At 37.8% G+C, this 27,794-nt stretch overlaps 1 protein-coding gene across 1 annotated transcript in view; it reads right to left on the reverse strand.

Moving 5' to 3' along the window:
- RAPGEF2 (Rap guanine nucleotide exchange factor (GEF) 2) overlaps positions 1-27,794 on the reverse strand; it is a 219,579-nt gene that overhangs the window by 167,469 nt on the left and 24,316 nt on the right. Inside the window, exon 3 of the mRNA XM_006892776.1 lies at positions 22,933-23,016. Within this exon, the coding sequence (XP_006892838.1) occupies positions 22,933-23,016 (84 nt within the window). The remainder of the gene's footprint in view (positions 1-22,932; positions 23,017-27,794) is intronic.

Below are 27,794 nucleotides of genomic sequence, written 5' to 3' on the forward strand. Positions count from 1 at the left end.
CCTGGCTCCTGGAGGCAGAGTCGACTTTCTCCAGAGACCACCACAACACAACACAGCTCCCGCGTACACAGCATCATGCTCTCTAGCCAAAGGATCACAGCCACCCTGGGTGGGGCAAACCTGGGCGATTATGCCTGTCTCCTCCCTCCTCTTTCTTCTCCCCATTGCAACCTAAGTGCCAAAAAATAAAAAATTATACCACATGCTTTCAAAAATTAACATACAGCTTTACAGATACACACCTCTCAACTCATTACTGTTGAATCAGAACTAATAGGTGACCTTCCAACTGCTTTTCAGATATAAATCACTCAGGAGGAGACCATTTTTCTCCCAGAGAGCAGCTGATGGATTTAAATTATGTGTCTTTGGGTCGGCAGCACAACTCTCCACCCACTAGTCCACTAGAGTTCTCTTTACAAATGAAGGTGTTGTGTTATCAATAAAAGAGAGGTAGTAATCACTGAAATAGAAGATAAATTCCAGAAACAGATTTTAAAAATGACAAACTTCTTCCTTAACAAATGCCAAAGTAATTTGGCAGATTAAAAAAAAATAGTCTTTATCACAAATTGTCCTGGATCAGTTTGTATTATATGAAAGGAAAAGTATAAAACTCATCCCTTATTTTATATGACACACACAAAATTAATTAAAAAGCAGATTTCAGACCTCAATAAAAGAATTAAACTTTCAGAAGAAAAATGAAAGAAATGTTTATAATATGAAGTCACAAAAGTATTTCATAAATAATGTTGTTATATGCCATCAAGTCAGAATGACTCATAGCTGGCCCTCCAGCAGGTTTTCAGAGGCAGTGAATTGCACAGGAAGACTTCCCATTTTCACCAATCGAGCAACTGGTAAATTCAAACTGCATACCAATGCACCACATGCCTTTGGGAGTACAGAACAGCTTCTTGCCACTAGCCACCAGAGCTCCCTGTTTCTTAAATAGAACATCAAAATTACAAAGTCTAAAGAAGAATAATGATAAAATGGGCTTTATCAACATAAAAATATTAAATTGTCATTTGAGGGCACTGATTCAAGTAGGACTCAAAACAATCCCATGAACAGCAGATCTGAACCATGGCCTATCCTATCCTGAAGTACTTGAGCCCACTGTTGTAGTTACCATGTTAATCTATCTCACTGAGGGTCTTCCTCTCTTTTAATAGCCCTCCACTTTCCCAAGCATGATGTCCTTTTCTGAGGAATATTTCCTCACAACATGCCCAAAGTATGTGAGACGAAGCTTCATATTCCTTGCCTCCAAGGAGCACTTTGGCTGCACTTTCTCCAAATCTGTTGGCTCTTTTGGCAGTTATTGGGATATTCAGTACTCTTACCCTGTCTACTTCTTAGATGCATAGCAAGTGATTGAAAGAATTGTGGCCTGTGTACTTTACTCTTCAAAATAACATGACTGTTCTTCAGTACTTTGGACTTTCCTCCTGTAATAGGTTTTTTGATTTCTTGACTGCTGGTATCAAGAGTGTTGACTAGGGATCCAAGTAAAGGCAAATCAATCATAATTTCAATCTTTTCTCCATCTAATACGATGTTGTACAATGATCCAGTTGGTGAGGGTTTTTGTATTTGTGATGTTAAGCTGTAATTCACATTAAAGGCTGCAGTCTGTTATTTTCTACAGCTAGCATTCAATCCTCCTCACTTTCAACAAACAAGGCTGGGGCATTTACACAATGCAGGATGTTGGTGAGTCTTCCTCTGATCCTAATGTCCATTCTTCTTCACGGAGTTCAGCTTCTTGAATGATTCGTTCAGCATACAGACTGAACAGGTATAGAGAAATGATATAGCCCTGAGGCATACCTGTTCTACTTTTAAACCATGCTTGCTCTATTTGGACAACAGCTTCTTGGTCTATGAAGAGAAAGTGTTCTGAGATTCCCATTCTTCAAAATATTAGCCATAATTCAGTTGCTTTAAGAATGATTCCATTTAAGAAAAAACAACACATAAGTCAGATTTGGAGAAAATTATTGCATTTACAGAGATTTTGGGCTTCCACTCATTCATTGTTGCACTATTCTCTCTACCCTCCTCCCAGTTTGTTCTTGTCCAAATGCCACAGTGCTTGTCAAAGCCAGTTCTGATTAATCTTCTTTGTCAGTGTATCCTTTGCCATTCCCTATCACTCCTCCCTGAGAGAGACTTCACCCTGAGTCATAAAGAAAAGGGGACGGCGTATTCTCTTAGCTACTTCCTGCTGAAAAGGGACGCTGTGGGTTTCAGGGTGAAGATCTTCTCTCACTACTCTAAAGGGCCCCTTTGACAGTAGGAAACACATAGACTATTATGGAGCTTGTACCCAAAATAGATAACAAAACCTTACAAAAGTAGCACAGATAATTCAATTTTTTTAAAGAGGAAAAAGATGTGAAATTATACTTCACCACAGATAGAGCACATAAAAAGACAATCAAAACCACTCATTATAAAAGAAATATAAAATCGCCATGATATACCACTACACATCCCTAAAATAGGTAAAATTAAATAGATTGACAACCCCATGTACTGTAGAAGATATGGAAAAAACAGAACAATTAGAACTTTCATGAATTCTGTAGTACGTACATAAAATATTACAGCCACTTTTAAGGTCTGGTAGTTCCTTATAAAATTTAGCATTTACTTTACTTAAGGATTAAAATAATACTGGATAGCACATTTTAAGACAGGTCATATGTTAGAATGATGAGTTGGAGCTGAGTGCCTCTCTCAAGTCTGGCGTACAGCTTCCCCCACAACAAAATTAAACAGCCTTGTACTATGTTCTAGGTGGTGGCTGTGGAGTCAGTTGACACTTTTTAGTCAGAAGCTGAGCATGTAACTATTTTAGAATCCCACCAGCTCCTTACTGGAATGAATTGTTGTTGAGTAGGACTTACAGTGACTCTATGAACAACAGAAGTGAATGCTGTCCTATCCTGTGCTGTCCTTACATTCTCCGACACCCTCAAGCCCACTGCTGCAATCACTGTGTCAATCACCCTGGTTGAAGGTCTGCTCCTTTGTCATTCCTGCACCTTCCCAAGCATGATGTCCCTCTCCAAGGAATAATCTCTCCAACAACATACCCACAGTATGTGAGATGAAACTTCATCATCTTTGCCTCAATAGAGCACTCTGACTGCACCATCTTCAAAACGTATCTGTTTGTTCTTTTACTAGTCCATGGGATATTCGGTACTCTTCTCTAACAACACTATTCAAAAGCATCAACTTTTCTATTGTTATCCTTAGTCACTGTCCACCTCCCAGATGCAAAGCAAGTGACCTAAAAGACCATGGTCTGAATCAGAAACACATTAGTCCTCAAACTGAGATCACTGCTCACCAATAATTTGGAGAGGTCCCGGACTACCAGATTTCCCAGTGCAAAATGTCTCCTGATCGCCTGACTGCTACTAAGTACCAAGTATACTCACACTGGATCCAGGGAAGATAAAGTCATTAACAATCTCAACCTTTTTAAGTTGTCAAAGTTGGTCCCTCTTGCTTTATTATTCCCATTATTCCCCCTTCTGTATTTTATTCAGCCTCCCTTCCTCATGTTCACAAGCTTTCAAAGATGGTCTCAAGGCTGTCTCTCAACAAGTACAACACAGCATACTTAAACTATTAAAAAAAAAAATTTAATGATGCAATTCTCTTATCTATTTCATCCTCTCCAGATTTGGTTATTGCCATAAAGGCATCATTCCGGCAGGCTTCCGGAGTCAAACTGTTGATTACAACAGTTATCAGCCCAGACTCTTAGTTCGCAAAATCTGACCTTATGCATGCACAATGGAGTCTAAGGTACAACTCATAAGTTGTTGATTTTGTTAGGTACTTTAGTGTTGCGCATCAGATTCATAATGACTCTGTGAAACACTACCCAGCCCTCCATAATCCTCAGAATCACTGCCATGCTTGAGCCCGCTGTTTAGCCACTGAGCCTTAACAGCATATTAAGAGTCTTTCTCTTTTTTGGCTTACCATTTAGTCTACCAAGAAAAAAAGTGCAGGGTCAAGCAAGCATGTTTTGTAAAGGAGAATACACAAACAGTAAAGGAAAATGTGTGGGGCTCAGAATTCCGTATTTTACCCATTATACGGTCGGTGATGAATCCTTGGGTACTAAGAACAACACACTCTACCGCTGACTTTTCAAGTGCAACTGCCTCATAGGATTTCCTAGAGTGAAGAATAAAATTTACTCAGAGGTCCCTTAGAAGGAAGGTACGACTAACTGTTGTTTGTTGTTGTTGTTGTTATGTACCCTCTGCAGCAAGTACATGAGGTCCTCCTCAGTTTCGGAAAGCAGGGTTGTGTCATCTGCATAACAGATTGTTAATAGATCTTTCACCAATCCTGATGCCACAATTCTCCTCATAGAGCCCAGCCTCTCGGATAATCTGCTCTGTATACAGGTTGAAAAGGTATCGAGATAGGACACATCCCTGGCGTATACCCTTACCAATTTTGAACCATGCGGTGTTACCCTGCCCTGTTCTGACGACTGCCTCTTGGTCCAAGTATAAGTTTCTCATTAGAATAATTAAATGTTCTGGGATTCCCATTTTTCTCAGAGTCAGCCACAGTTTGTTATGATCCACACAGTCAAAAAAACCAGCAATTGAAAATTGTACACAATACAGTTATACTCTGACAGACAGAGCCACCATGAGTTAGAATCTATTTGGCCTATTTTTTTAAGCCAATTGAACTTAACAACTAGCCAAGTTCAACAACCTCTACTGTGGTCAATACCCTTCACAGTCTTATTCCAAGTCACATTATTATTCTCATTATATCAAATACAATCCAGACTCAAAAGCTCAAGAACTCAAATCTTGTCACCAAGTCATTCACATTTACTGTCCTACAAGTACATTCTTTAAAAAAAAACCAACAAAAAATAACCACCAAACTATTCAAACTCATACTTCTTGGGCTTAAGTGACTACAAAGCACTTCATTTAAAAGACTATGATTATTTCACATAACAATCATATGAAATTAATCCATGAAAAAATCTGAGTCACAATACTGCTTTCACACACAAAATTAACACCAAAAAAGTTTCTCCAAAGTTCACATAAATGCAACAATGGTTACAATGTGCGTAAGATCTTATTCACAAAAAACGAATTTATAGCTCCAAAAATATTTATAAAAATTTAGAATTAAAAAACAGGTAACTAAATGCTACACCTGGATAGTCTCAAGACTGAATAAATTATTAATATTTCAAACTATATTGGCCATCATATTAGCAAAGCAAAGGGAAATGTGTGCATAACTGATTATATGTGTATGACTACGTATGTGTGTGTGTATATATATATATATATATATGAAGGCATTCAAAGATATAGAGACTAAATTGCTTAAACAGGACATTCACAAAGAGTCTTCTTATATCCAAAAACGAATTTACTATGACTACTTAATGATCACCTTCCAAGCTTAATGTAATGAGGAAAATAAAATCATAACCCATTAATCTGTGTGACAAATTCTGACCACTGGTCTCATTTTTTAAACTACCCAGAAATATTTATTTAAGAAGTAAAACAGTTATCAAAATGAAATGAACATATTTAGCAGCGCAAAGCTGTTAATGTTAATATAACACATGAATACAATAAGGTTATCAAAGATAAAAATCAAAGCCATCATAAATATCTAAAATATACATCTTAATACAAAGTATAATAAAGAACATAATTATTTAGGTTCATAATCATATGACCATTAAATATTAAAATTACATTTCATATTTAATTACAATCACATATATTGTCCATAAAGTTGTAAGTATAAATATGTAAATACGAAAATCATCTAAGCATATAAGATTTTTTACTATCTGAACTCATAGTTCAATATTTAATGAATACCTTAATTAATATAAATTGTACGAAAAAATAAGTATTATATGTATACAAGCTACTCTCTTTAACTATGCATTAATAAAGCACTTTGAAATAAAGTAACCAAACAAATCAAATATGTTGCTGATAATCAATTCCCACTCACAGTAATAGAGTTAAGCAGCTCCAAATGGTACCAAAATTGGAATCTGTAAAGCAGCAGACGGTGCACAGCTTCCTCTCTTGGAATGCCAAAGGGGCTTCACTCCTTCCTCCTTCCTCTTTTAGAATGTGGAAGGGCTTGAGCCACTCACCTTTTGGTTAGCAATCAAGCACAATTCTGAGCACAAAGGCTCCTCAAACAACAGTAAAAGTTATGTAAAAATTTAGTGCCACAAATAGAATAAAGCCATAGTCTCTATCACCCAAATTAATGATTTTGTATCTTTAAATTAAATCATGGGAACATAAAGCATAGGGTCCCCAAACTAGGATTAAATGAAAAATTCTTTTAATACATTCCATTTTACTGAATATAATTTGCTTCATATTTCTCACTCTTACTATTTTCTGTAATTGTTCCAAATACCGAACATACACTTCTGCAAAAATAACAGAAAGTTTCTATGTTTTAAGACATACCTTGAATTTATATGAGTGAAATAGTGAAAGAGTAAGTCAAACATCCCTTCAAACTCTCAAAAAAAAAAGTTCCACTGCACTTACTTAGCAAAGATCATAAATTACTTTGTAATTTAGACTAACAACTTAGAACATCAGATGACATTACAGTTCTTCTCTTTAAGGCTACTTACTTTGTTAAGACACTACAAATACCAGTATTCCAAAGACCACTATGCCTGGATTTATATATAAAGCACATGTGGGATGTTGTAGTTATAGCAACCAAATTCCCAACTAGATCCAGCACTTGAACACACCCTCCAGAGACCAGTTTTGCTCTGTCTGCCAGGTATCATAACAGAATATAATTTAAATGGGTCGAAGTGGTCTTAATACTAAAATTCATGTAAAGCTGTCCAGGATGAAGATGCTTTATATTAAAGCAGACAGTACAACTAACTAATACTCAAAGAGGGGAACATTTCAGTACATCCCGTTATATTTATTTAACATTATTTATTCTATTCCTTTAATTGAGCAACCTGGCTAATCTAAAATTTAACAAAGGGTATGTTTATAACATGATCAGCTAAACTCTTCTTATCAGAACCTCTAATCAGCTCAAGCTCACATTCATATGACAATTTTATTTGCCTTATTCAGAACTCTCTACTAACATTTCCTAAAAAGAGTGTGTGCGTGTGTGCGCGCACACGCGTATGGGTTTATTTAATATGGCAACATGGGAATATAGACTTAACTCAGCTCCAAGTAGGACAAGAAGGAATTATAGATGATGTAAGATCTGAATGAGTTTGGCTAAGCTGATGAAGAGTATGAGCACACAGCTATACAGAATAATACACCAAAGATAGATAATTAAGAAAACTGAAAGAAATGTGAAAGGGACAAATAAGGAGCAAGTGTGAGACTATTGTTTGTCCCCTCCGAGCATATCAAGATTCCTCTTAATGTTAGATGGATCTTGGATGAAAGCAGAAAGTACCAGAGGAATATCTATATTTCATTGACTATGCAAAGGCGTTTGACTGTGTGGATCACAAGAAACTGTGGCTAATTCTGAGAAGAATGGGAATCCCAGAACATTTGATTGTGCTTATGCAAAACTTCTAATTGGACCAGGAGGCAGTTGTCAGAACAGAGAAAAAAACACTGCATGGTTCAAAGTTGGGAAGGGTGTACCCCAGGGATGTGACCTACCTCCATACCTTTTCAGTCTATATGCAGAAAAGCTCGTCCGGGAGGCTGGGCTATATGAGGAGGAATGTGGCATCAGGATTGGAGGTAGACTCATCAACAACCTGCATTATACAGATGACACAACCCTGCTTGCTGAAACTGAGGAGGACCTGAAGCACTTGCTGCAGAAGGTCAAGAACTGCAGCCTTCAATATGGATTAAAGCTTAACATCAAGAAAACAAAGATTCTCACCATTGGATCAATTGGTAGCATTAAGAAGGAAGGTGAAGAGATTGAGATTGTTAACAACTTTAGTTTGCTTGGCTCAATAATGAACACTCTTGGTACCAGCAGCCAGGAAATCAAGAGATGAACTGCATTGGGAAAGTCAGGGACCTATCCAGAGTACTGAAGAACAATGTCATTAGTCTGGAGACTAAGATGTGCCTTATACAGGCCACAGTCTGTTTAATATGCATCAGAGAGCAGAACAATGACTAGGGATGATAGGAAGAGAATTGATGCCTTTGAGCTGTGGTGCTAGCAAAGAGTTTTGACTATACCATGGACTGCCAGGAGAACAAAGAGTTTGGACCTAAAGAGGATGAAGCCTGCCTGTACCTTGGAGGCAAGGATTCTGAGGCTTCGTCGAACACACTTTGGACATGTTGTAAGGAGGGACCAGTCCTTGGAGAGGGACATCATGCTTGGTAGGGTGGAGGGATAACACAAGAGGGGAAGGCCCTCTATGAGGTGGACTGATTCAGTGACTGGGATAATCGGGATGGGTGTGTCAGAGACAGTGCAATTGGCACAGAACAGAGCAGAGTTTAGGGCTGTTGTACATAGGGTCGCTATGAGAAGCAAGTGACTCGATGACACATAACAACAAACAAAAAGCAGCTTACAATAGAGGTCAAGACTGAAGATCTAATCCCTAATTAGACTTCAGTTGAAAATCATCTGAGATCATTTTTTACTTTAGAAATCGTATCAAGTAATTTTGGTAGTCCTTTTGGTAAGGAATTCTCCTGTTGTTAACTTTTTGGGATGGCTTCCTTTAAGATTAGGTTTTACAAAATTGTTTTTTTTAAGGAACAGTATATTTACTGTTTATAGTTAATCACTGACTGCATATTTTAATCTGTACAAGAATGGAAACAAGAATCACAAGGAGGAGGCAGTAAAGAATGCTTTCTAATGGGGGGAACGTAATTAATGTCATAAGACAAAATCTATATGAATGATGAATGGAAAGCCATGCTCACTCAAGACTTAATAGAAAAGTTAAATAGCAAGCAGACCAAAAACTCAGTACAGTTAGGTCAGTTTTAAACCTTACTATTGTATTCACACTCACTGCTTTTGAGTTGATTCCAACGTTAGGTGGTGTTGTATGGGGACTGCATAGGAACTGACTGACAGCTGACCCTCCAGAGGGTCAGAGACTGTTCATTACACAGGCAGAGAGTGTCCATCTTTCTCCCATGGAGGAGCTGGTGGATTAGAACCACCTGCTTTCGGTACTGCAGTGTAACTCCTTACCACTAAGCCATCAGAGTGTTCCAGAAGCTATAAATCACAGTAGAAGGAAACCACTCATTTTTATCCCTCTTAGCTACTAGTGGATTTAAACTGCAGAAGACAGGCAGCCTTTGGGTTAATACTGTAACTCACTACAGTCTATACCACCAAGCTCCCTATTATATAGTTATACGCATTTAAGTGTATTTTGGTGGCCTAGTGGCAAGAAGCTAAGCTGGAATCCTGAAGACACTGAGCTCTAGACCACCAGGTACTCCATGGGGAAAAGATGGGCAATCTCCTCTCATGTGATTAACTGCCTCTGAAAACCTGACAGAGGGCCAACTCTACAGTACACGACAACTATAAAGTGTTATTTTACCTATAAATTAGATACATACACAGAATTTAAATGTATTAATGCAGGAGTTTCTATCTTTCCTAATAGTTTTCAGTATATGACCATCTATAGGTTTTAAATATTTATTTTTATAAAATAAATAAAATAGCTTCATTATTTAATTTTCTACTGCTTGATGTCAGAAGTTATGACACACACTTATCAGCCTCTGCTAGGTCTGCCATTGTCCACTACCTTCCCATCATTCAACATGTCAATTAAACAATGTCTTAGCTAAATAAACTTTCTTTTTAAAGATACAAAACAACTTCTAATAATGTTAGTCATAAAATTTTTAAGTCTTATTTTTATTACCTCACTCAATGGTACCTAACAACAACAAACATTTAATCTTATAAATTATCTTTCCATGACAGGAAAAATAATGTATTATTTTAAAAACTATTGAAGATCATTTTCAAATGATGACCACTCCTTATTTATCGTTTGGTCTTTTTACCATTCTCCCTTCAATTTTCATTCTTCCTTCTTTTTAATTTTAAAAATTAAAATTGTAATGTAACATGTATTCTTTCTCTTCTAAACTTAATGTGTTTCTACTGTCTTGGTTTTTCCAATATCTGAAAGCAAATCTTTAATTTACAATTTCTAAAGCTCTTCATTCTCATCATACTTTCTGGATACATGTAATGTTTCAATAAAATTATGTTGTCATAAAACAACTTATCAGTGAGTTATTATTAAAATGCCATTCCTCATCTACAAATAGACATCTGTTTATAATAAATGTGACTATTTCAAAATTATTTCCTAATCTTTATGGATATTTTTATCAAATATTAAACATTTATATATTCATCCGTATCATATAAATGTAGAAGCACTGTTTTACCTTCTTTTCAGGAAAAACTAGCAAGCTTTGAGAGCAATCATTTAACTTACTAGCATTGGCAAGACAAAAGTAGGCCTGCAATTTTTAAACTCAAGTAGCTCATTGTTTGTCATGTGAATCATAATGAGAACAGTATTTCAGGCCCTCAGAACTGACAAGTTAAATGTCTTATTTCCCACTTATCCTTGTTATGGCTGCCAACTCTAATTTAAAATGTGATTAACCATACCACATCACAATTTTAATTTTTAAATTGTTGATTTATGTGGTATTCAGTGAGGAAAAGCATTAACTGCAAACGGACACAATTAACATGGTGCAAAAAGATGCTCACATTTCTTCCCCAAACTCCTGCCAATGATCCTTGAAACTCAACTGACCAATTGTTTTTGTTGCTGTGTGCTACTGTGTTGGAAGAAACCCAAAGCTCATGATCTATTGGGTTTTCAGAGGCAATAAATCACATGGGAAAAGACTGCCCATTCTTCTCTGATGAACCAGCTAGTGGATTCAAACTGTGTGCCCCTGGGATTGCAGTGCAGCTTCTTACCATTAAGCAACCTGCCTATGAAGAAGTAGAAATTAAAAGTAGGGGCATAGGGCTATGAACATCTCTCTGAAAGGGCCAGAGGGAGTAAGAATAGCACAGCCTCTCATTGTCCCAGGGCAGGAGATAAAGAATCCATAGCCTAACCCCATGATGTCTCTAGAGCCATCAGTAAGAGTACAGTAAGAGTACAGCAGTACAGCAGCAAGAGATTTATTCATTGTTGACTCACAGACACAATTTTGGTGCCAATAATGGGGTTTATTAGGGAAGTAAGTTGGAAAGTAGGAGAGGCAGAGAATTTCACCCAAAACAAGTCCAGGTTTTAATCCAAGTTCCAAAGCACAATTCTTCAATACGTCCAGGCTCTAGGTTAAATTAAGCAGTTAAATCCAAATCATCCCATATGGTTTGCCTCAGAGCAGTTATAAGTCAGCTTCTCCTTCAAGCATCTGCAAAAACCTTTAGCCGTGGCCTTTATCTCAGGGTTCCTCTGAGGAAGAGTACTCTTATCTCACGACACCTCACCACAATTTCTCCACAGCAATGCCATAGTCTCTCCACCACCAGGATCTCAATTTCCACTACTAGGCTCTCAATCTTACCAGGGTCTGGATCAAGTCTTGCTGCCACTAAGTCCTGTTCTCCTCAAGTCTTGCTCGCCCCATGTGGGAAGCACTCTTTCTCTTATCCTAGTCCCACAGCTGTTGATGATTTCCAAAACCATATGTCTGTAGTTAAAAGTAGCTGGAAACCAGAGGAGGCTAACTGTAATGGCCAAAACCCCCCCAACTTTTAGGCTAACACCACACCACCAGAGCTACCAACAATCTTAGCCTTTCCAACCAAGCGATATAACTTTTGTAAATGTGACCTCTCATTAACACCATCATCAACAATGCTTTCTCTACTATATCACTAATGTAATTCCATATGTGTGCTTTCATTAGAGCTATGGGTTATAGCTGGATGGACAACCCTGGCTTTCATCTCCGTGGCATCTTACATGTTCACTGCTATGTCTGAATCTCTTTTCCAATTACTATCTAAACAATCTAGGGAGTTCTGATGGTATAAACTATATGGAGTTGTGCTGTTAACTAAACACAGCACCTCTCTAGTGACTCAGCACCTCTCTAGTGACTCAAATCCACTACTAATGCTCTAATAGAAAGATGGACAATCTGCTCACAGCCTCAGAAACCCAAAAGGAAGTCAGTTATGAATCAGTTTCAAATCTACATCAATGAGTTGTTTTATTGTTGTTTCAACAATTGGAATCATAAACTCAACTCAAAATTCATCTCCTTAGGAGCAACACTTGATTGCCTCCCACATCCATGAAAATACCCCTGAAAAATTTTTGCAATGTCTGTAGTCTTTGGCTGATAATTTTATACTGTACTAACAGGGATCTCTCCAAATTACTGAGGAGCAGTGGCTTGCCAAACTCAGGTCATGGTCTTTTCAATCACTTGCTATGCTTCTGAGAGCTGGACAATTAATAAGAATGACAGAAGAAGAATTGATGCCTTTGAGTTATGGTGTTGGAGAAGAGTACTGACTATCCTATGGGGTGACAAAAAGAATAAACAGATACGTCTTGGGAAAAGCACGAACAGAATGCTCCTTGGAAGCAAGAAAGATAAAAACTTTGTCTCACATATTTTGGGTATGTTCCTAGGAGACTATGCCTTGGAAAGGAACATCATGTTTGGAGAGGAAACCCCTCTAATAACATGGATTGGCACAGTGACTGAAGCAATCCAGTGTGTCAGAGATGACGTTAATGGTGCAGGATAAAAAATGGTTCCGATCTGTTACTCACAAGGTCATGACTTGATGGCACCTAACAACACCACCTGTTTCATGATGTCTTAGTAATTTTTTTCATGATTTGTGCCTCATCTCTCCAGAGACAGGATGTGACAACACAGCGAGGAACAAACCATCTTCGCATACTCCATAACTTAGCACAGAAGCCACACAGGTGGATATAACACAAAGCTCAGTTAATGTTTCAAACATAATGGAAACATACCTCAAATTTTGAAATATACTAAGTGTACTTGATAGGTTTTAGTATAACCTTGTTTTGTTTTCTTGTTATGTGCCGTCGAGTTGCCTGGGACTCATAACAACCCTATGCACAACAGCCCTAAACTTTCTTCTATCCTGTACCAATCTTATTGTCTCTGACACACCTCCTCCCATTACCCTAGTCACTAAAGCAATCCATCTCATCGAGGGTCTTCCTCTCTTGTGCTGTCCCTCCACCCTCCCAAGCATGACCTCTCTCTCCAAGGACTGATCCCTCCTTGCGACATGTCAAAAGTATAACCTACAAATATGAAAAAGCCTGTGAAACTAATCTTCAATTTTAGTGGTACTTCAGCTACTGACAACGTTTGCCATAATTTTGGATATTATTTCTCAGTGAACATATAGTACAATTACTAAGTGTCTTACTAGGCTGCTAGGTGTCTTGTCTAACATAACTTGGCTATTAGATCCTAAATTATATGCACTGTAAGCTGTCACTCCTCTCCATTGGATTCCAGACTTAATTACATCTTTGCATCTTTTAAGTTCCTGGACTTACTATTATATGTTATTTTCCTTCTAACTTATAGCCTTCACCCCAGCCATCTCACAAATATAAAAAGAATGACCCAAGAAGTTTCAATGAGAGCAAAAAGCGTATGTTATATTTATGATTAATAAGTATCCTAGTGGCAAGGTGGTTAAGCGCTCAGTTGTTAAGCACAGAGTTAGAGGTTCAAGCCCATCTATTGTTCTGCGGAAGAGAGATGTGGCAGTTGACTTTCATAAAGTTTTATAACCTTGGAAACCTGATGGGGAAGTTTAACTTTATTGAATAGGCTTGCTCCTCAGAACTGACTTGGTAATAGATTTGGGCTACAATTAAAGATAATTATTTAATAAATTCAATCAAAATGGCTTACTCTGAAGGTCTCACTTATAAAACTGATTCTAGTGAGAAAATCAAATACTATGTTTATAGGAGCAATTTACATTCTTCAGAAATGTGACTAAATAAAAAAGCAATATAGTTAACATTACACATCTTAAATATTGTTTTTACTGTATACTACATTGAAACAGATGAGGGAGAGAACTTAAAAGGGATATATGATTAGACATTATTGTTATGACAGGATTCCAGAATGAAGGTAGTACAGTGCAACAGACTTGGTGGGGAGGGATTGTTTAACAATGAAAAAAATTTTTCTTTTACTTTTCACAGAGAAAAGTGAATTGGGGTGGGCAGGAAGAAAAGTGCAACAATGAATGAATGGAAATCTAAAGTCCTGTAAAATTTCATTAAAATCAATTTAAAAGAAAAAGAAAACATAGGCCTGGAAAAATTATGTATGAAAGTTACCAATCTGATCTTTGAACCTGTACTTTTATCACAATTTAAAAAATGTTTTAAAAGCCATCAGGAAATCAACCTATAATTACTAAGTTAGATTCTAAATGTCTTCCTTTGGAAGGTTTAATGTACAGTCCTTATAACTTCCACACTATATAGGGCAGGACTGTGCAAGTAACGTACTTGTGTAACAACGAGGAGACTGGAGAGTTTTCTGCTACTGTAAATAAGTAGAGAACCTGTGATAAGTTAAGGTTACAGGTCAAGATGGTTAGAACATGACTGTCAGGGATTTGGCAGTTTTGTAATAATGTAATTTGGCAGGTGTGTAATGATATAATTGTCTTCTATTTTGTGATATATTTTAAATGTAGGTAAAGTCTCATTCTTAATATCCTCCAAAAAATTGTTTTTATAAACATACCTAAATTAGCACAAAATTATTCCAACTCCATGATTTAATATACAACATAGGTAAAGTTCTAACAAAGAGTAAAACCAGCAAGATGTAAATTAAAAACAGAGTTTGAGCTTATCTTTTTAATATCTAAATTTCAATTTTCAGTGTAAGAAGCAAGCATCAACAACAAAAAACCAAACCACATTTAAACCACCACAAACATTAACACAAGTGATTATACTGTGAATACAAAACAGATTTCTACATAAAATGTGATGCAATTTTCAAAGAGGTATTTTTTAAAGTACACAGCAATTACTATCATGCCGCCTTAAAAACTGATTCAGGGTACAATATTAACATTATAATACTTACACTTCCCAACCTACTACGTAGGAAAAACAAATTTATGTGACAGGTAAGCATTTCCAAACCTGCAATTATTTATATATATATATATTATTTTTTTAAAAAATCAGTTTTATTTTCATCTACACAGAAGAATTTCATGAAACAATACATAAGCAAGAGCCTATGGTGATGAAGGAAGAAGTTCAAGTTGCTTTGAAGGAATTGGTAAAAAATAAGGCCCCAGGAATTAATGGTCTACTAATGATGTATTTCAAGTAACAGGTGCTGCCCTAGACGTACTCACCAAGTTGTGTCAAGAAATCTGGAGGATAACCACTTGGCCAACTGATTGGAAGAGATTTATATTCCCATTCCAAAGAAATGTGACTCAACAGAATGTTGAAATTACTGAATGATATTAGTATCACATGCAAGCAATATTCTGCTGAAGATATTAAAAAGCAACTGGAACAGCACATCAACAGAGAACTACCAGAAGTCTAGGCTCGCTTTAGAAGGGGTCGTGGTACTAGGGATATTGAAGCTAATGTTAGACCAATCTTGGCTCAGAGCAGGGAGTACAAGAGGAGTGTCTATCTGTGTTTCGTTGATATGCAAAGGCATTCAACGGTATGGATAACAACAAAATGTGGATGACTCTGAGAAGAATGGGAATCCCAGAACACTTGATTGTGCTAATGTGAAATCTATATTTGGACCAGGAGGTGCTTATCAGAACCGAACAAGGAAACACTGCATATTTCAAAATTGGGAAGGGTGTATGACAGGGATGTGTATATTCATACCTTTTCAATCTATATGCAAAGCATATTATCTGGGAGGCTGGGCTGTATGAGAAGTGTGGCATCAGAACTGGTGGAAGATTCATCAACAATCTGTGTTATGCAGATGACACAACCCTGCTTGCTGAAACTGAGGAAGACCTGAATCACTTGCTGCAGAAGGTAAAAGAATGCAGTCTTCAATATGGATTGAGGCTCAATACCAAAACCACAAAAATTCTTACCACTGGGCCAATTGGCAGCATCAGGATGGATGGTGAAGAGATTGAGATTGTTAATAGTTTTAGTTTGACTCCACAGTTAACTCTTGGCACCAGCAGCCAGGAAATTAAAAGATGTATTGCCATGGGAAAGTCTGTTAGGGACCTCTCCAAAGTAATGAAGAGCAATGGCGTCACTCTGGAGACTAAGATGTGCCTAATACAGGCCATGGTCTTTGCAATCACTGTTATGCTTCAGAGAGGTGGACAATGACTAGGGAAAGATAGAAGGAGAATTGACGCCTTTGAGCTGTGGTGCTGGAGAAGAATACCAACAATACCATGGACTCTTAAGAAAACAAACAGATTCATCCTAGAGAGGGTTAAACCAGGGTGCTCCTTGAAGGCAAGGATTCTGAAGCTTTGTCTGACATACTTTGGACATGTTGCAAGGAGGGACTAGTCCTTGGAGAAAGACATCATGCTTGGGAGGGTGGATGGACAGCACAGGAGAGGAAGACCCCCTATGAGGTGGATTGATTCAGTGACTGGGATAATCAGGGTGAGTGTTTCAGAGAAAGTGAGGTTGGCAAAGGATAGAGTAGGGTTTAGGGGTGTTGTACATAGGGTCACTATGAGTCGCAGGCGACTCTATGGCACATAACAACAGCAGCACGGCTGTCAGAAGTGGTGTCTAGGAGAAAATTAGGGGAAAATTCCTTCCTGAAGATACCTAATTACCCTCAGCCTATCAATTGTCTTAATGCATGACACTACAACAACACAGGGAACCACTGAGAGTTGTGCAGCACATCTTGCACTGCAAAGTGCTATACTGATTCACACACAGATTTACAAAGTTTGTCTTTTGTCTATGCTCTTCCAAGACAGCTCTGATAGTAAGAAGCTGCATAGCTGTTGTCCCAATGGTGGCAAATTTCTGGTAGATAAAATCCACTAGTTGAGAAAAATGGGCAATCTCTTCTTTGTAATTTATGAACTCTTAAAATTAGGCATTAGCTATGTGCCAGTTTTGACTTAATGGCAATTAGTTAGAGTTTATTCTCATCTATTGTAAATTTCCCTCCAACCTAATACTCTTATATTCCCTAATCATTTTGGCTCACCCTATCATGGAAGGATACTGGATCAATTTTAAATAAGGCATACGCTAAAACCAAAGTGAAACGTATAACTAAACATTATATACTGCTTCAAAAACAATGAAAATTTTATTTCAAAAAGTAATTTTGTTCTATCTCTAGGCAACATCACACATGACAACATAAAGAACATGAATGTACAATCTTTTGTATATACACAAATGTTTCAAAATCTGATGAGTTCCTAAGACATTTAAAATCAAACTCATAAAAATAATATTACATTACTGAATGTACTTGGAGTGGAAAAAAATTGGCAAGCTATCACTTAGAGTCACATAGGGGAGTCTGAACAACCAAAATAAATAACATATGACCAAAACAACTATCTGTCTAAAAGAAAATTAAAGAGGCATAAAATGCTGACCTAAATTCCAACTGACATCAAAGCAATGACATTTATAAGACAGATTTTCTGCAATATATATAGCCTAACTTATCTAATGCTAGCTCAGCTAATCCTTGGAGAGGGACATCATGCTTGGAAAGGTGGATGGTAAGAGAAAGAAGAAGACACTCAACGAGATGGACTGACACAATTACTGCTGCATGCCGTATGTCAGAAATGATGATGATGGCACATGATGGGACATGGTTCAGTTTTGTTGTTCACACGGTCACTAAGAGTCATACTCTACTAGACAGCACCTAAAACAATAATCTCATCTAATAAAATGAGATATCAAAGCAATTGCAATTATTTAGAATCGTTAAAATGTTGTTCAAGACACTTTTACTTATTTTGAATGAACTGCACGTCAAAAGTTTCTTGAAACTTTCAAGATGATCAGTTTACTTTGTATGTATACTAATACTTATGCAGACTAATCATCCATTTCCAGGCTAATGTGACCAAAAAAAACATAGTAAGTACAGAGAACTGGCATTAGCTAGCTGTCTTCTACGACTGGGTTAATAACACCTAACTCAGATTACTCTCTAATTCAACTTGACATATTCTAGAGAGAGAAATTCACATCAACTACTAATGATAAGTTTTAGCACAGTACCAGAAGAGAGATTCTTTCTTACTAGGACAATCTAGGTTCTATTCCTAAGGCAACAACCCCAAAGAAAACAAACAACTTGGACAGAGCAAATGTCACCAGGTGCAGCATGAAGGAATGATCTATATATAGTACTAAGTTTGTCATTCAGCCTGAAACACCATTCTATCCTTCATACCATTAATGTCACTGGCTTGCAAGTATCTGACATTTGGCGAACAAGAAAGAGAAACTTTCGTGTCACTTTTAAAAATGCAGAATTCAATGTGTTCATGAAAGAGGGCCGAATGATAACATTTTCTTTCTTCTAGAATGGGAGTTTTCTGAACATTGGGTTCCCATTCCAGAAGTTAGAACAAGCTGTTACTCAAATAGCTGAATATGACTAGTATCAAGGAAGGTCACCACAGATTCCTTCACTGTAACAGGACTCAATTAAGAGAGTGAGGAAGTCAGTGAATAGTTTTCTCTTTAAGATATATGAATTCTTAATTGCATTCACTGTAACAATTCTTTTAAATATTAAATTTTCTTAAAGTACCAAAATTTACTATTTACTAACTAAATTGTGGAAAGTTAAAATATTAAAGACATATAAAATGTCAATGTTTATAAAGAGCTTTTAATATTGTTTTTTGTTGTGTACCATCAAGTCAGAATCAACTCATAGCTGACCCTCCAACAGGTTTTGAGAGGACATTAATCGTTAATCGCACAAGAGGAAATTGCTCATCCTTCTCCTGCATAGCAAATGGTGAATTCAAACTTCATGCCTTTCAGGACTGCAGCACAGATTCTTACCACTAGTCCCAGTGCTGAGAAATAAATCTAGACTTTAACTGCAGTAAGCAAATTACCAAACTCTGTATCAAGATCACAACTGGGAACTATGCATACATATAAAGAAGGGGGGAAACTCAGGAATATTTAAAATTATTATTTTTTGGTGAAGGATTATGACTTTTCCTTTAAGCTTTGAAAATTAATGTAGTAATATCCCTTTTTTAAGTTCCTAAATGGTGTTGGATCTTATGATGGCCTCTCACGTCTTGAGGAGGGACACGTAAAGAACACTTGAGGCTCTTAAGGCTTTCTTTTTTCCCAAGTGGGTGTCAGGAGAGGGGACTCGCCAGATGAATTGGGGGTCTCTGGCCAACAGTCCACCAGCAGCTGGATATGCTGGAATTTTTCATTTTGGATGAGGACTCTTCCGAGTGGTACAGCAGAAATAACATACTGAGTTGCTGCGATGATGGACAACTGGGCCATACGTGCATCAAATACCATAGTGGGCTACCCCAACATGGGCAGTGTTTATCGGAGCTCCCAGACTGATTCAGGTTTGAAAGCCGGAGTGCTATCCACTTCCTAAACCACATGCCTCTGGAAAGTCTATAAACTTGGAGAAATGATGATAGTTATAGAAAGGCTTCAGGACTTTTATTCATGTTTTGTTTATATATGTATCCTTCCCTCGTGTGTACTCAGTCTATATGCTGAACAAATCATTCAAGAAGTTAGATTCTAAAAAAAAATAAAATAAAAAAAAAAAAGAAGTTAGATTCTATAAAGAAACTTATGAATAGGAGCATCAGAATAGGAGACTGAGGAAGCAGTGGAATGCTCCTAGATAGGCATTTTTGGGGTGGTGAGAGCCAATGGGAAAGCTTGAGTATGGAGGAATGTGGAACGATGGCGCTCACGGAATTTGAACCATGCTTTGGTTCTTAAATTCAGTCGGGCCTGAAGGCCTGGTTTTAACTGTTTTGGGGCAAACATTCTTCTAGTTGTATACAGCACTGGTCTGTCCATTTGCTGTACAGAGAGGTAACTCGTGGTTGCTGTGATGCTAAACACTGTGACACTGATGTGTCAAATGTGATAATGGTTACCCACGGTGGACAGTGTTTGGTGGAGCTCCCAGATTAAAACAGGCTTAGAAGCAGGAATGGCATCCACTTCCGAAAGAGCTTGCCTCCAGAAACCCTATGAACTTGGAGAAAGGATGAAAGTTATACAAGTCTTTCATTCACAGGGTCACTATGAGTTGTCTATGGCTCGAAGGCACTTAACAACAACAACAAATGGTGTTAATCGTTAACTTATTCAGACACTAAATTCACACAAAGACATCTTAAAACAAAAGTTCTGGTAATTTAAAAAGTCACCTGTAACCCTATTGAGTGAATTCCTGCTCTGACATACATGGGTCAAACCTTAAGTTAGAATCAATTCAATGGCAATTGGTTCGGTTTATTATAATTATTTATCATTTTAAAAACATGTTAGTGCTCAAACATTATTTACCTGTTGTTTCTTTCAGGTTCAGAAAGAAAGTGAAAAAGAATTTCTCAAAAGAGGCCAAACAGTAGATTCTGTATTTGAAGCTGTGAAATAATTAAGATGTTCAACTTTTAATTCCTTTGGGAATCAGAATTCTTGGGTTTTAGGAACTGGTGCACCGAGTCTCTCCAGGAATTCTAGGAGAATTCCAGGAGGTCTAGGCTGTAACACCATCCTAAAATACAGGTAATAATTGTACTTACCTCAAAGGATTGTTGTAAAATTAAAGGACTGGATACAAGTAAAGCATTTAGATATCACTATATAAAAGTCTTCATTATCTTATCATCATTTTATTACTAATGTTACAAGTAAATATTATGACTATTATGTCTACTGCTTCTATTATTACTATGACCACTGCTGCCAATGTTACTGCCATTACGATGGCTACTGCTATCAGAATAAAGACAGAAAGTAGAATGTTCCTGCCTCAAAGGACCATTTCCCAAAGAGAACAGTGCTTGTGAAGCTGATCTTGGGAAGAACAAGGGCAAGGTGACAAGAGAAGTACAGCAGAGATGATTTATCTTTAATTAGAAGAAAAAACTGTCTCTGTTACTTTGACTACCATTCTGGTCACCTCAATCACTCCCTCCCACTACCACACCCAAGCTGATTTTTTCCTACAGTGTCAAGTTCCCTCTCCTTGCCTCACTGACTAGCTCCTTTTATACATACTGTCACATATCTATAAAAAAGATGCTTAATATGTTCCTGGCATTTTCAGAAAGAATTTATCAGAATATATTCAAGTATTTTTACTAAATACCTCAACACATTTCATTACATAGTTAGGCACAGAAAAGAAGAGTTGTTGCTTGGATCTAACCCATAGCTGACCTCTGGAAGGTTTTCAGAGGCAGTTAATTGCCCAGGAGGGGACTGACCATCTTTCTTCCCTGGAACAACTGGTAGATTCGAACCACACACTTCAGTATTGCAGCACAGTTCCTTGCCATTAAGTCACCAGAACTCCCTCATTAAAGAAAGGTACCTAACACTTAATAAATACACTTAAAGAAAATCCCAAAAAAGTTACGTAATAAATAAAAGTACACTGAGCTGATATTTAAAAATCTTTAGTCAACAGGAATAAATTTCATTATCAATAATATGCAATTAAGGAAAAAAGCTAACTGCAAACGCTGTATTAGTTACTTTGCAGTAACCAAATACAGGAAAACCAAATCAAGAAACAGTTGCCATCAACTTAATTCTGACTCAAGATGATGTTAATCGTGTCAAACACTAGGAGCATCACAGTATTTTCAATAATTAATATTTTAGAAGAAGACTGGTGAACCTTTCATTGGAGACACCTCTTTGGGTATACCTCCAACCTCCAACCTTTTGGTTAGCCAATGCTTTAAACATGTGCACCACTCAGGGGTTCCTGACCATGATTCACCATGAACATTGACCACAGCTGAAAGGAAAGAAGTCTGCATCTGTACCTAGCTGAACCCATTAGATTACCTCCTAAAAAAGTCTCTGTGAAAACACAAACACTACGTCAAATGGGTGTTTGACATTGGGGACATAAGGTCACTAATCAAGAGTCAGTCAAAGTCAAAGAAAGAAACTAAACTTCAAAGAATCCAATCTACATAGAGATACAAAAAAGAAAGACCATATGGTCCTGAGAGGCAGAAAAGTCAACAAGTACTGCCTTTCTATTTCTAGTCCCATGTGGTCTCCTGAACTTTCTTTGCCTCTCTTTACGTGCTTATGAGACTCTTGTTATGAGAGCCTTACAGTTAATCTCCCTTTTACGTAAGCCTCTAGAGACAGATTTTATTCCCTATGCCCTAAACACAGCTGATATATTCAAGCAGAAAATAAGTATGTCACCTGCATGCTTTTTTCTCTTGGCCATTTGCTAAAGAGACTGGAACAGTATTTACAATAGAAAACAGTAATTTCTTAAGTATTCAGGTATTAATACCTCCAAGGGCTGCTTCACAATTGTATCAACCAGAAAAGACAGAAAAGCTTTGCAATAATTTTCAAACTAAAAAGACAAGGCATTGGTCAGCAAAGATCAAAGGTGAATGATTTTCTAAAATGTATAAATATAAGTGATTGTGCGAAAAACAACGTAAGTCAAGGGATGTATGAAGCACAATATACATCAACAGAACATAATGTAGACCAATCTTGTATGAAACAAATATAGAAGAAAAAAAATTGTCAAGCTATATGGATAATCTATTACACAATACCTGCTCCTTGGAAGAAACATGGATTCCTTAATGAACACAGAACCAGACAGGAGGATGTACCAGCAGGTCCCGATATCATCAGGGCTGAAAAAAAAAGATGATAGCATCAAGAAACTGTCTGTAATGAAGAAAAAAACATATAGCAAAGTGCAACATACTTTTAATTTTTTACAATCATGAAGAAAAATAGCATACAACATCTATCTTTTTAAAAATCCTTATTTAATTGTTAGAATCATGTTTTTTAATTTCTGAAGTTGAAGATCTTTATTAGTATATTTCAAATGGCACTGACCATTTTCAAATTCTTATTTGAGTGGAAAATATTTTCACTTGCTTCATAAATCAAAAATTAGCATGAATAAGATAGTGAAAGGTATTAATCTCACCCTTCTCCTCTGTCTACAAAGTTCCTACATTTCTCAACCATATTTTATGTACTTTCAAAATTTTTTATGTACATACATGCAAAATGAGCCTATATTCTTATTCCAATCATTTTAATAAAGGACCAACCAGAAAAGACATCACACTCTACACACTGTTCTCTCCTTTGCAAGAACTCTTAGATGTCTTTTCATGAGAAGACAGAGCTTCCTTGTATGCTCTTAACAGCTGTGCACCGTCCTTCGCATTCAACTGTATGGACTAATTTGACTTAAGCAGCCCCCTACTGGTAGTCATTTATTTTGTTTTCAACCATGTGTGATTATTTAAAAACAAACACAAAAATTTTCTTTTCTTACACACTGATGACTCGACAGCACATAATAATCAATTCACCCTCATAGACTCAAATCTAACTCAAAATGACACGCAGCACTCCCCACCCCACCTTCCAGAGTAGAACTGTTTCAAAGGGTTTCCAAGATTGTACATTGTTACAGGAGGGGTCTACTTTACCTCCTCCTGCAGACTCACTGGGTTTGAACCACCAACCTTTGATCCCTACTGCCCATTATTTCATTTAAACTGGAATGTCAGATGTGGACATGGAATAACAAGCAAGAGGCAAATATATAATGTGGACCTCATTCTCTTCCTTCTCATCTTCCACGACTCCCTAAAATAACCCACAACTCTAGCAAGGTGCTTTCCGATCTGCTGTCTACTCACAGCCGATCTGGATCTGCTCAAGATGCTCACCACTCTCTCTTTCTACACGACACATACCTTAAAGGAATGACCCAAACCTTACTTCTTAAATAAGATCTTATCCACTGTTCCCAAACCAAAATACTTACGCATCTAATTTTGCTTTAATATTTCTCTAATGATTTCATGTTCCTCCAACTACACTCAGTCTCCTTTTAAGGCAGAAACTATGTGTTGTACCAACAGAAACTGGGCATGCATTCCAGTTAGCAGTGTTCAAGAGGACAGTTAATAATAAACAACTTATTTGATTTGAAGGTTTTTCTTAGCCACAAAATCAAATATTGAACAAAAGAAGGTTGCCATTAACTATTCTAAAGTAATATAAATTTGTCTGATACTGCTGGAAAAGAATAATCAACAAATCACTACCTCCTAATTTAAATCTCACAAAGTCTTTTGGCAGCAAGTAGACTGAAGGTCAGTCATAATACTGGCAGACAGGCCAGGAGTAGCAAGGAAGGAAGAGCTGAGCAGGTAAGCATCCAGCTGCCAATCAGTGGGAACATGGGAGTGGGGCAGGGAGAAAGGGGTGCATGTAACATGTTAATAGTCTGCTTACATAAAAAAGATCAAACCTTTGCAAACCCTATGGAGCAAATCTAGACTGTTCTACAGGGTGGTGAGTAGTCCACTTAGGTCAGAAATAAATTGGTATCAATAGATCTCAGTAAAGAGAGAATACAGAATTCAATTGCTCATGATAAATAATGGGTAACTGTGAAGACTATGAGGAGTGTGGCAGGAGGATCAGAGAGAGACTCATCAAGAACCTGCGTTAGGAAGATGACACAACCTTGCTTGCTGAAAATGAGGAAGTCTTGGAGCACTTGCAGAAGATCAAGGAATGCAGCCTTTGGTATGGATTGCATCTCAACGTCGGGCAAACAAAGATTTTTACCACTGGACAGATAGATAAGTGTCATGATGGATGAAGAGGACATTGAAACTATCAATAGCTTCACTTTGCTTGGACCGACAATTAACACCCTTGGTACCTGCAGTCAGGAAATAAGGAGACACATTACACTGGGAAATCTGCAGTTAGGGACCTCTCCAAATTATTAAGGAGTAGTGGCGTCAGAAGACTAAAGTGCATCAGATTCAGGCCAGAATCTTTCAAATGACTTGCTATGCATCTGAGAGCTGGACAATGAATAAGGATGACAGGAAAATAATTGATGTCTTTAGGCTGTGGTGTTGGAGAATAACACTGAACATCCCATGGACGGCCAAGAGAACAAACAGATATGTCTTTGGAGGCTTGCAGCCAGAGTGTGCTCTTTGAAGGCAAGAATGATGACCTCACATACTTTGGACATGATGCTGGGAAGGATGGAGAGTCAGCAAAGGAGAGAAAGACCTTCAACCAGGTGGACTGACCCGATGAAATGGCGTCGTACTCCACTTGACAGCACCTAACAACAACTGTGAAAATAGTGCAGGATCAGGTAGGTTTTTGTTCTGCTGTACAAAGGGTCGCTATGAGTTGGCAGAGACTCCATAGCACATAACAACAACAGCAAGTTCTGTTTATAAGTCCCACTGTGTCTACCTTCTTCAAGCCATTTGATTTTTCTGGAACCAAAATATCTAGTTCTGGTGGTGGCTTAGTGGTAAGTAGCTGTGTTGCAATCCTAAAGGCAGTGGGTTTGAATCCACCAGATAGTCCACGGGACAAAGATGGTCAATCTCCTCGCCTCTGGAAACCCACTGGAAGATCAGCTATGGGTTGGTTCTGCCTTGACAGCAAACAGCAACAAACAACATATGCAAAAAAAGTAACTGCTCTCAAATGAACTCTTATATTCAAATGAGAGTGTTGTTGTTTTGTTTCTGTGTTTTTAACATTAGTCACTCAAGTAAATCAGATCATGGTATATTCCTGCAACTAAACTACGTTTTTTTAGCAAGGCAAAGTCCAAACCCCCGTGGTATAGCACATAAAGAAAGGAATATGATCTTGAAATAAGTTCTTGTAATATTCTAGTAGAGTTCAGCTATAACATTGGAACCTTCTGGAAGTTTTGGTGTCCTAGTGGCAGGAAGCTGCACTGCAAGACCAGAGGTGCGTAGTTCAAATCCACCAGATATTCTCCTGGAGAAGGAGGGACAATCTCCTCCTCTACCAGTCAGATCCGATTTGACGGTACACAAACAAAAATAATAATAGTTAAAAAATGGAACCTTCTATAAGCCATCTATAAAATCAACTCCTCCTTCACAAAATTGCTTTGATTTCGTGAAGTGGTATGCCTGTGTAGTGGTACAGTGCTTAATGTGCCAGGCTACCAACCAAAGGCTAGCAGTTCAAATTCACTAATTGCTTCATGGGAGAAAAATGAGCAGGTTTCTCCCTTAAATATTTATCGTCTCAGAAATCTGATGGAGGGCTGCTGTAGTCAGAACTGATTCAGTTGTGGTGAGTTTGGTTTCGGCATGTATTCAGGACCTTGTTGTGCTTGTTATGTGCCATTGAGTCACCTGTGACTCACAGTGACCCTACATACATTATTTCTGAACCCTGTCCTACTCTGAACCAATCTCATTGTCTCTAACAGACCTTATCACATGTCTCCAGTCACTGAGGCAATCCATCTCCTCCTGGGTCTTCCTCTCCTGTGCTATCCCTCAACCTTACCACTTATGATATCCCTCTCCAAGGACATAAGAGTCAGTTCTAATTCATAAAGACCACCATTCAGCTTCCCAAGTCTAAAATCTTTGAATTCCTTTCTCTCATGCAACAGCTGGTGAATAGAAATCTCAAGCCTTCACTTAGAAAACAAACATGTTACAGACTATGCTACCAGGTGTCCTTACTTTATAATACTGAAAATCTCAAAATCACTGACTCATTGGTTCTGATTCATTTCAACTCTCTATCAGGTTTGAACCTATAAATCATAATGGGAGGAGGCTGTCCAACTTTATTCCATGAATCTGGTAAATTCAAACAGCAGGAGATACAGCCCTTTGGTTAACAAAACAACTCCTTACAGACTACTCCAGCAACTGCATTACATAATTTTGTTGTTTGTTGTTATGTGCTGTCGAGTTTCTTGCAACTCATAGTGACCCTATGTACAACAGCCCTAAACTCCACTCTGTCCTGTCCTGTGCCAATCACACTGTCTCCAACACGCCCATCCCAATTACCCCAGTCACTGAATCAATCCACCTCATAGAGGGCCTTCCTCTCCTGCACTGTGCCTCCACCTTCCCAAGCATGAAATGATGTCCCTCTCCAAGGACCAGTCCCTCCTTACAACATGTCCAAATTATGTTAGACGAAGCCTTGGAATCCTTTCCTCCAAAAAGCAGCCTGGTTTAACCCTCTCCAGGATGAATCTCTTTATTTTCCTAGCAGTCCATGGTACCCTCAATATTCTTTTCCAGCACCACAGCCCAAAGGCATCATCAATTCTCCTTCTATCCTCCTTAGTCATTGTCCAACTCTCTGATGCATAACAAGTGACTGCAAAGACCATTGCCTGTATCAGATGCACCCTAGTCTCTAAAGAGACACCACTGCTCTTCAGAACTTTGGAAAGGTCCCTAAACAGCAGACTTTCCCATGGCAATGCGCCTTTTAATTTTCTGGCTACTGGTGCCAAGAGTATTGACTGTGGAGCCAAGCAAACTAAAGCTGTGAACAATCTCAATCTCTTCACCATCCATCCTGATGCTGCCAATTGGCCCAGTGG

This window comes from Elephantulus edwardii, unplaced genomic scaffold (genome assembly GCF_000299155.1).
Source record: "Elephantulus edwardii isolate Elephantulus edwardi_28Jun2011 unplaced genomic scaffold, EleEdw1.0 scaffold00119, whole genome shotgun sequence".
NCBI classification, from domain to species: domain Eukaryota; kingdom Metazoa; phylum Chordata; class Mammalia; order Macroscelidea; family Macroscelididae; genus Elephantulus; species Elephantulus edwardii.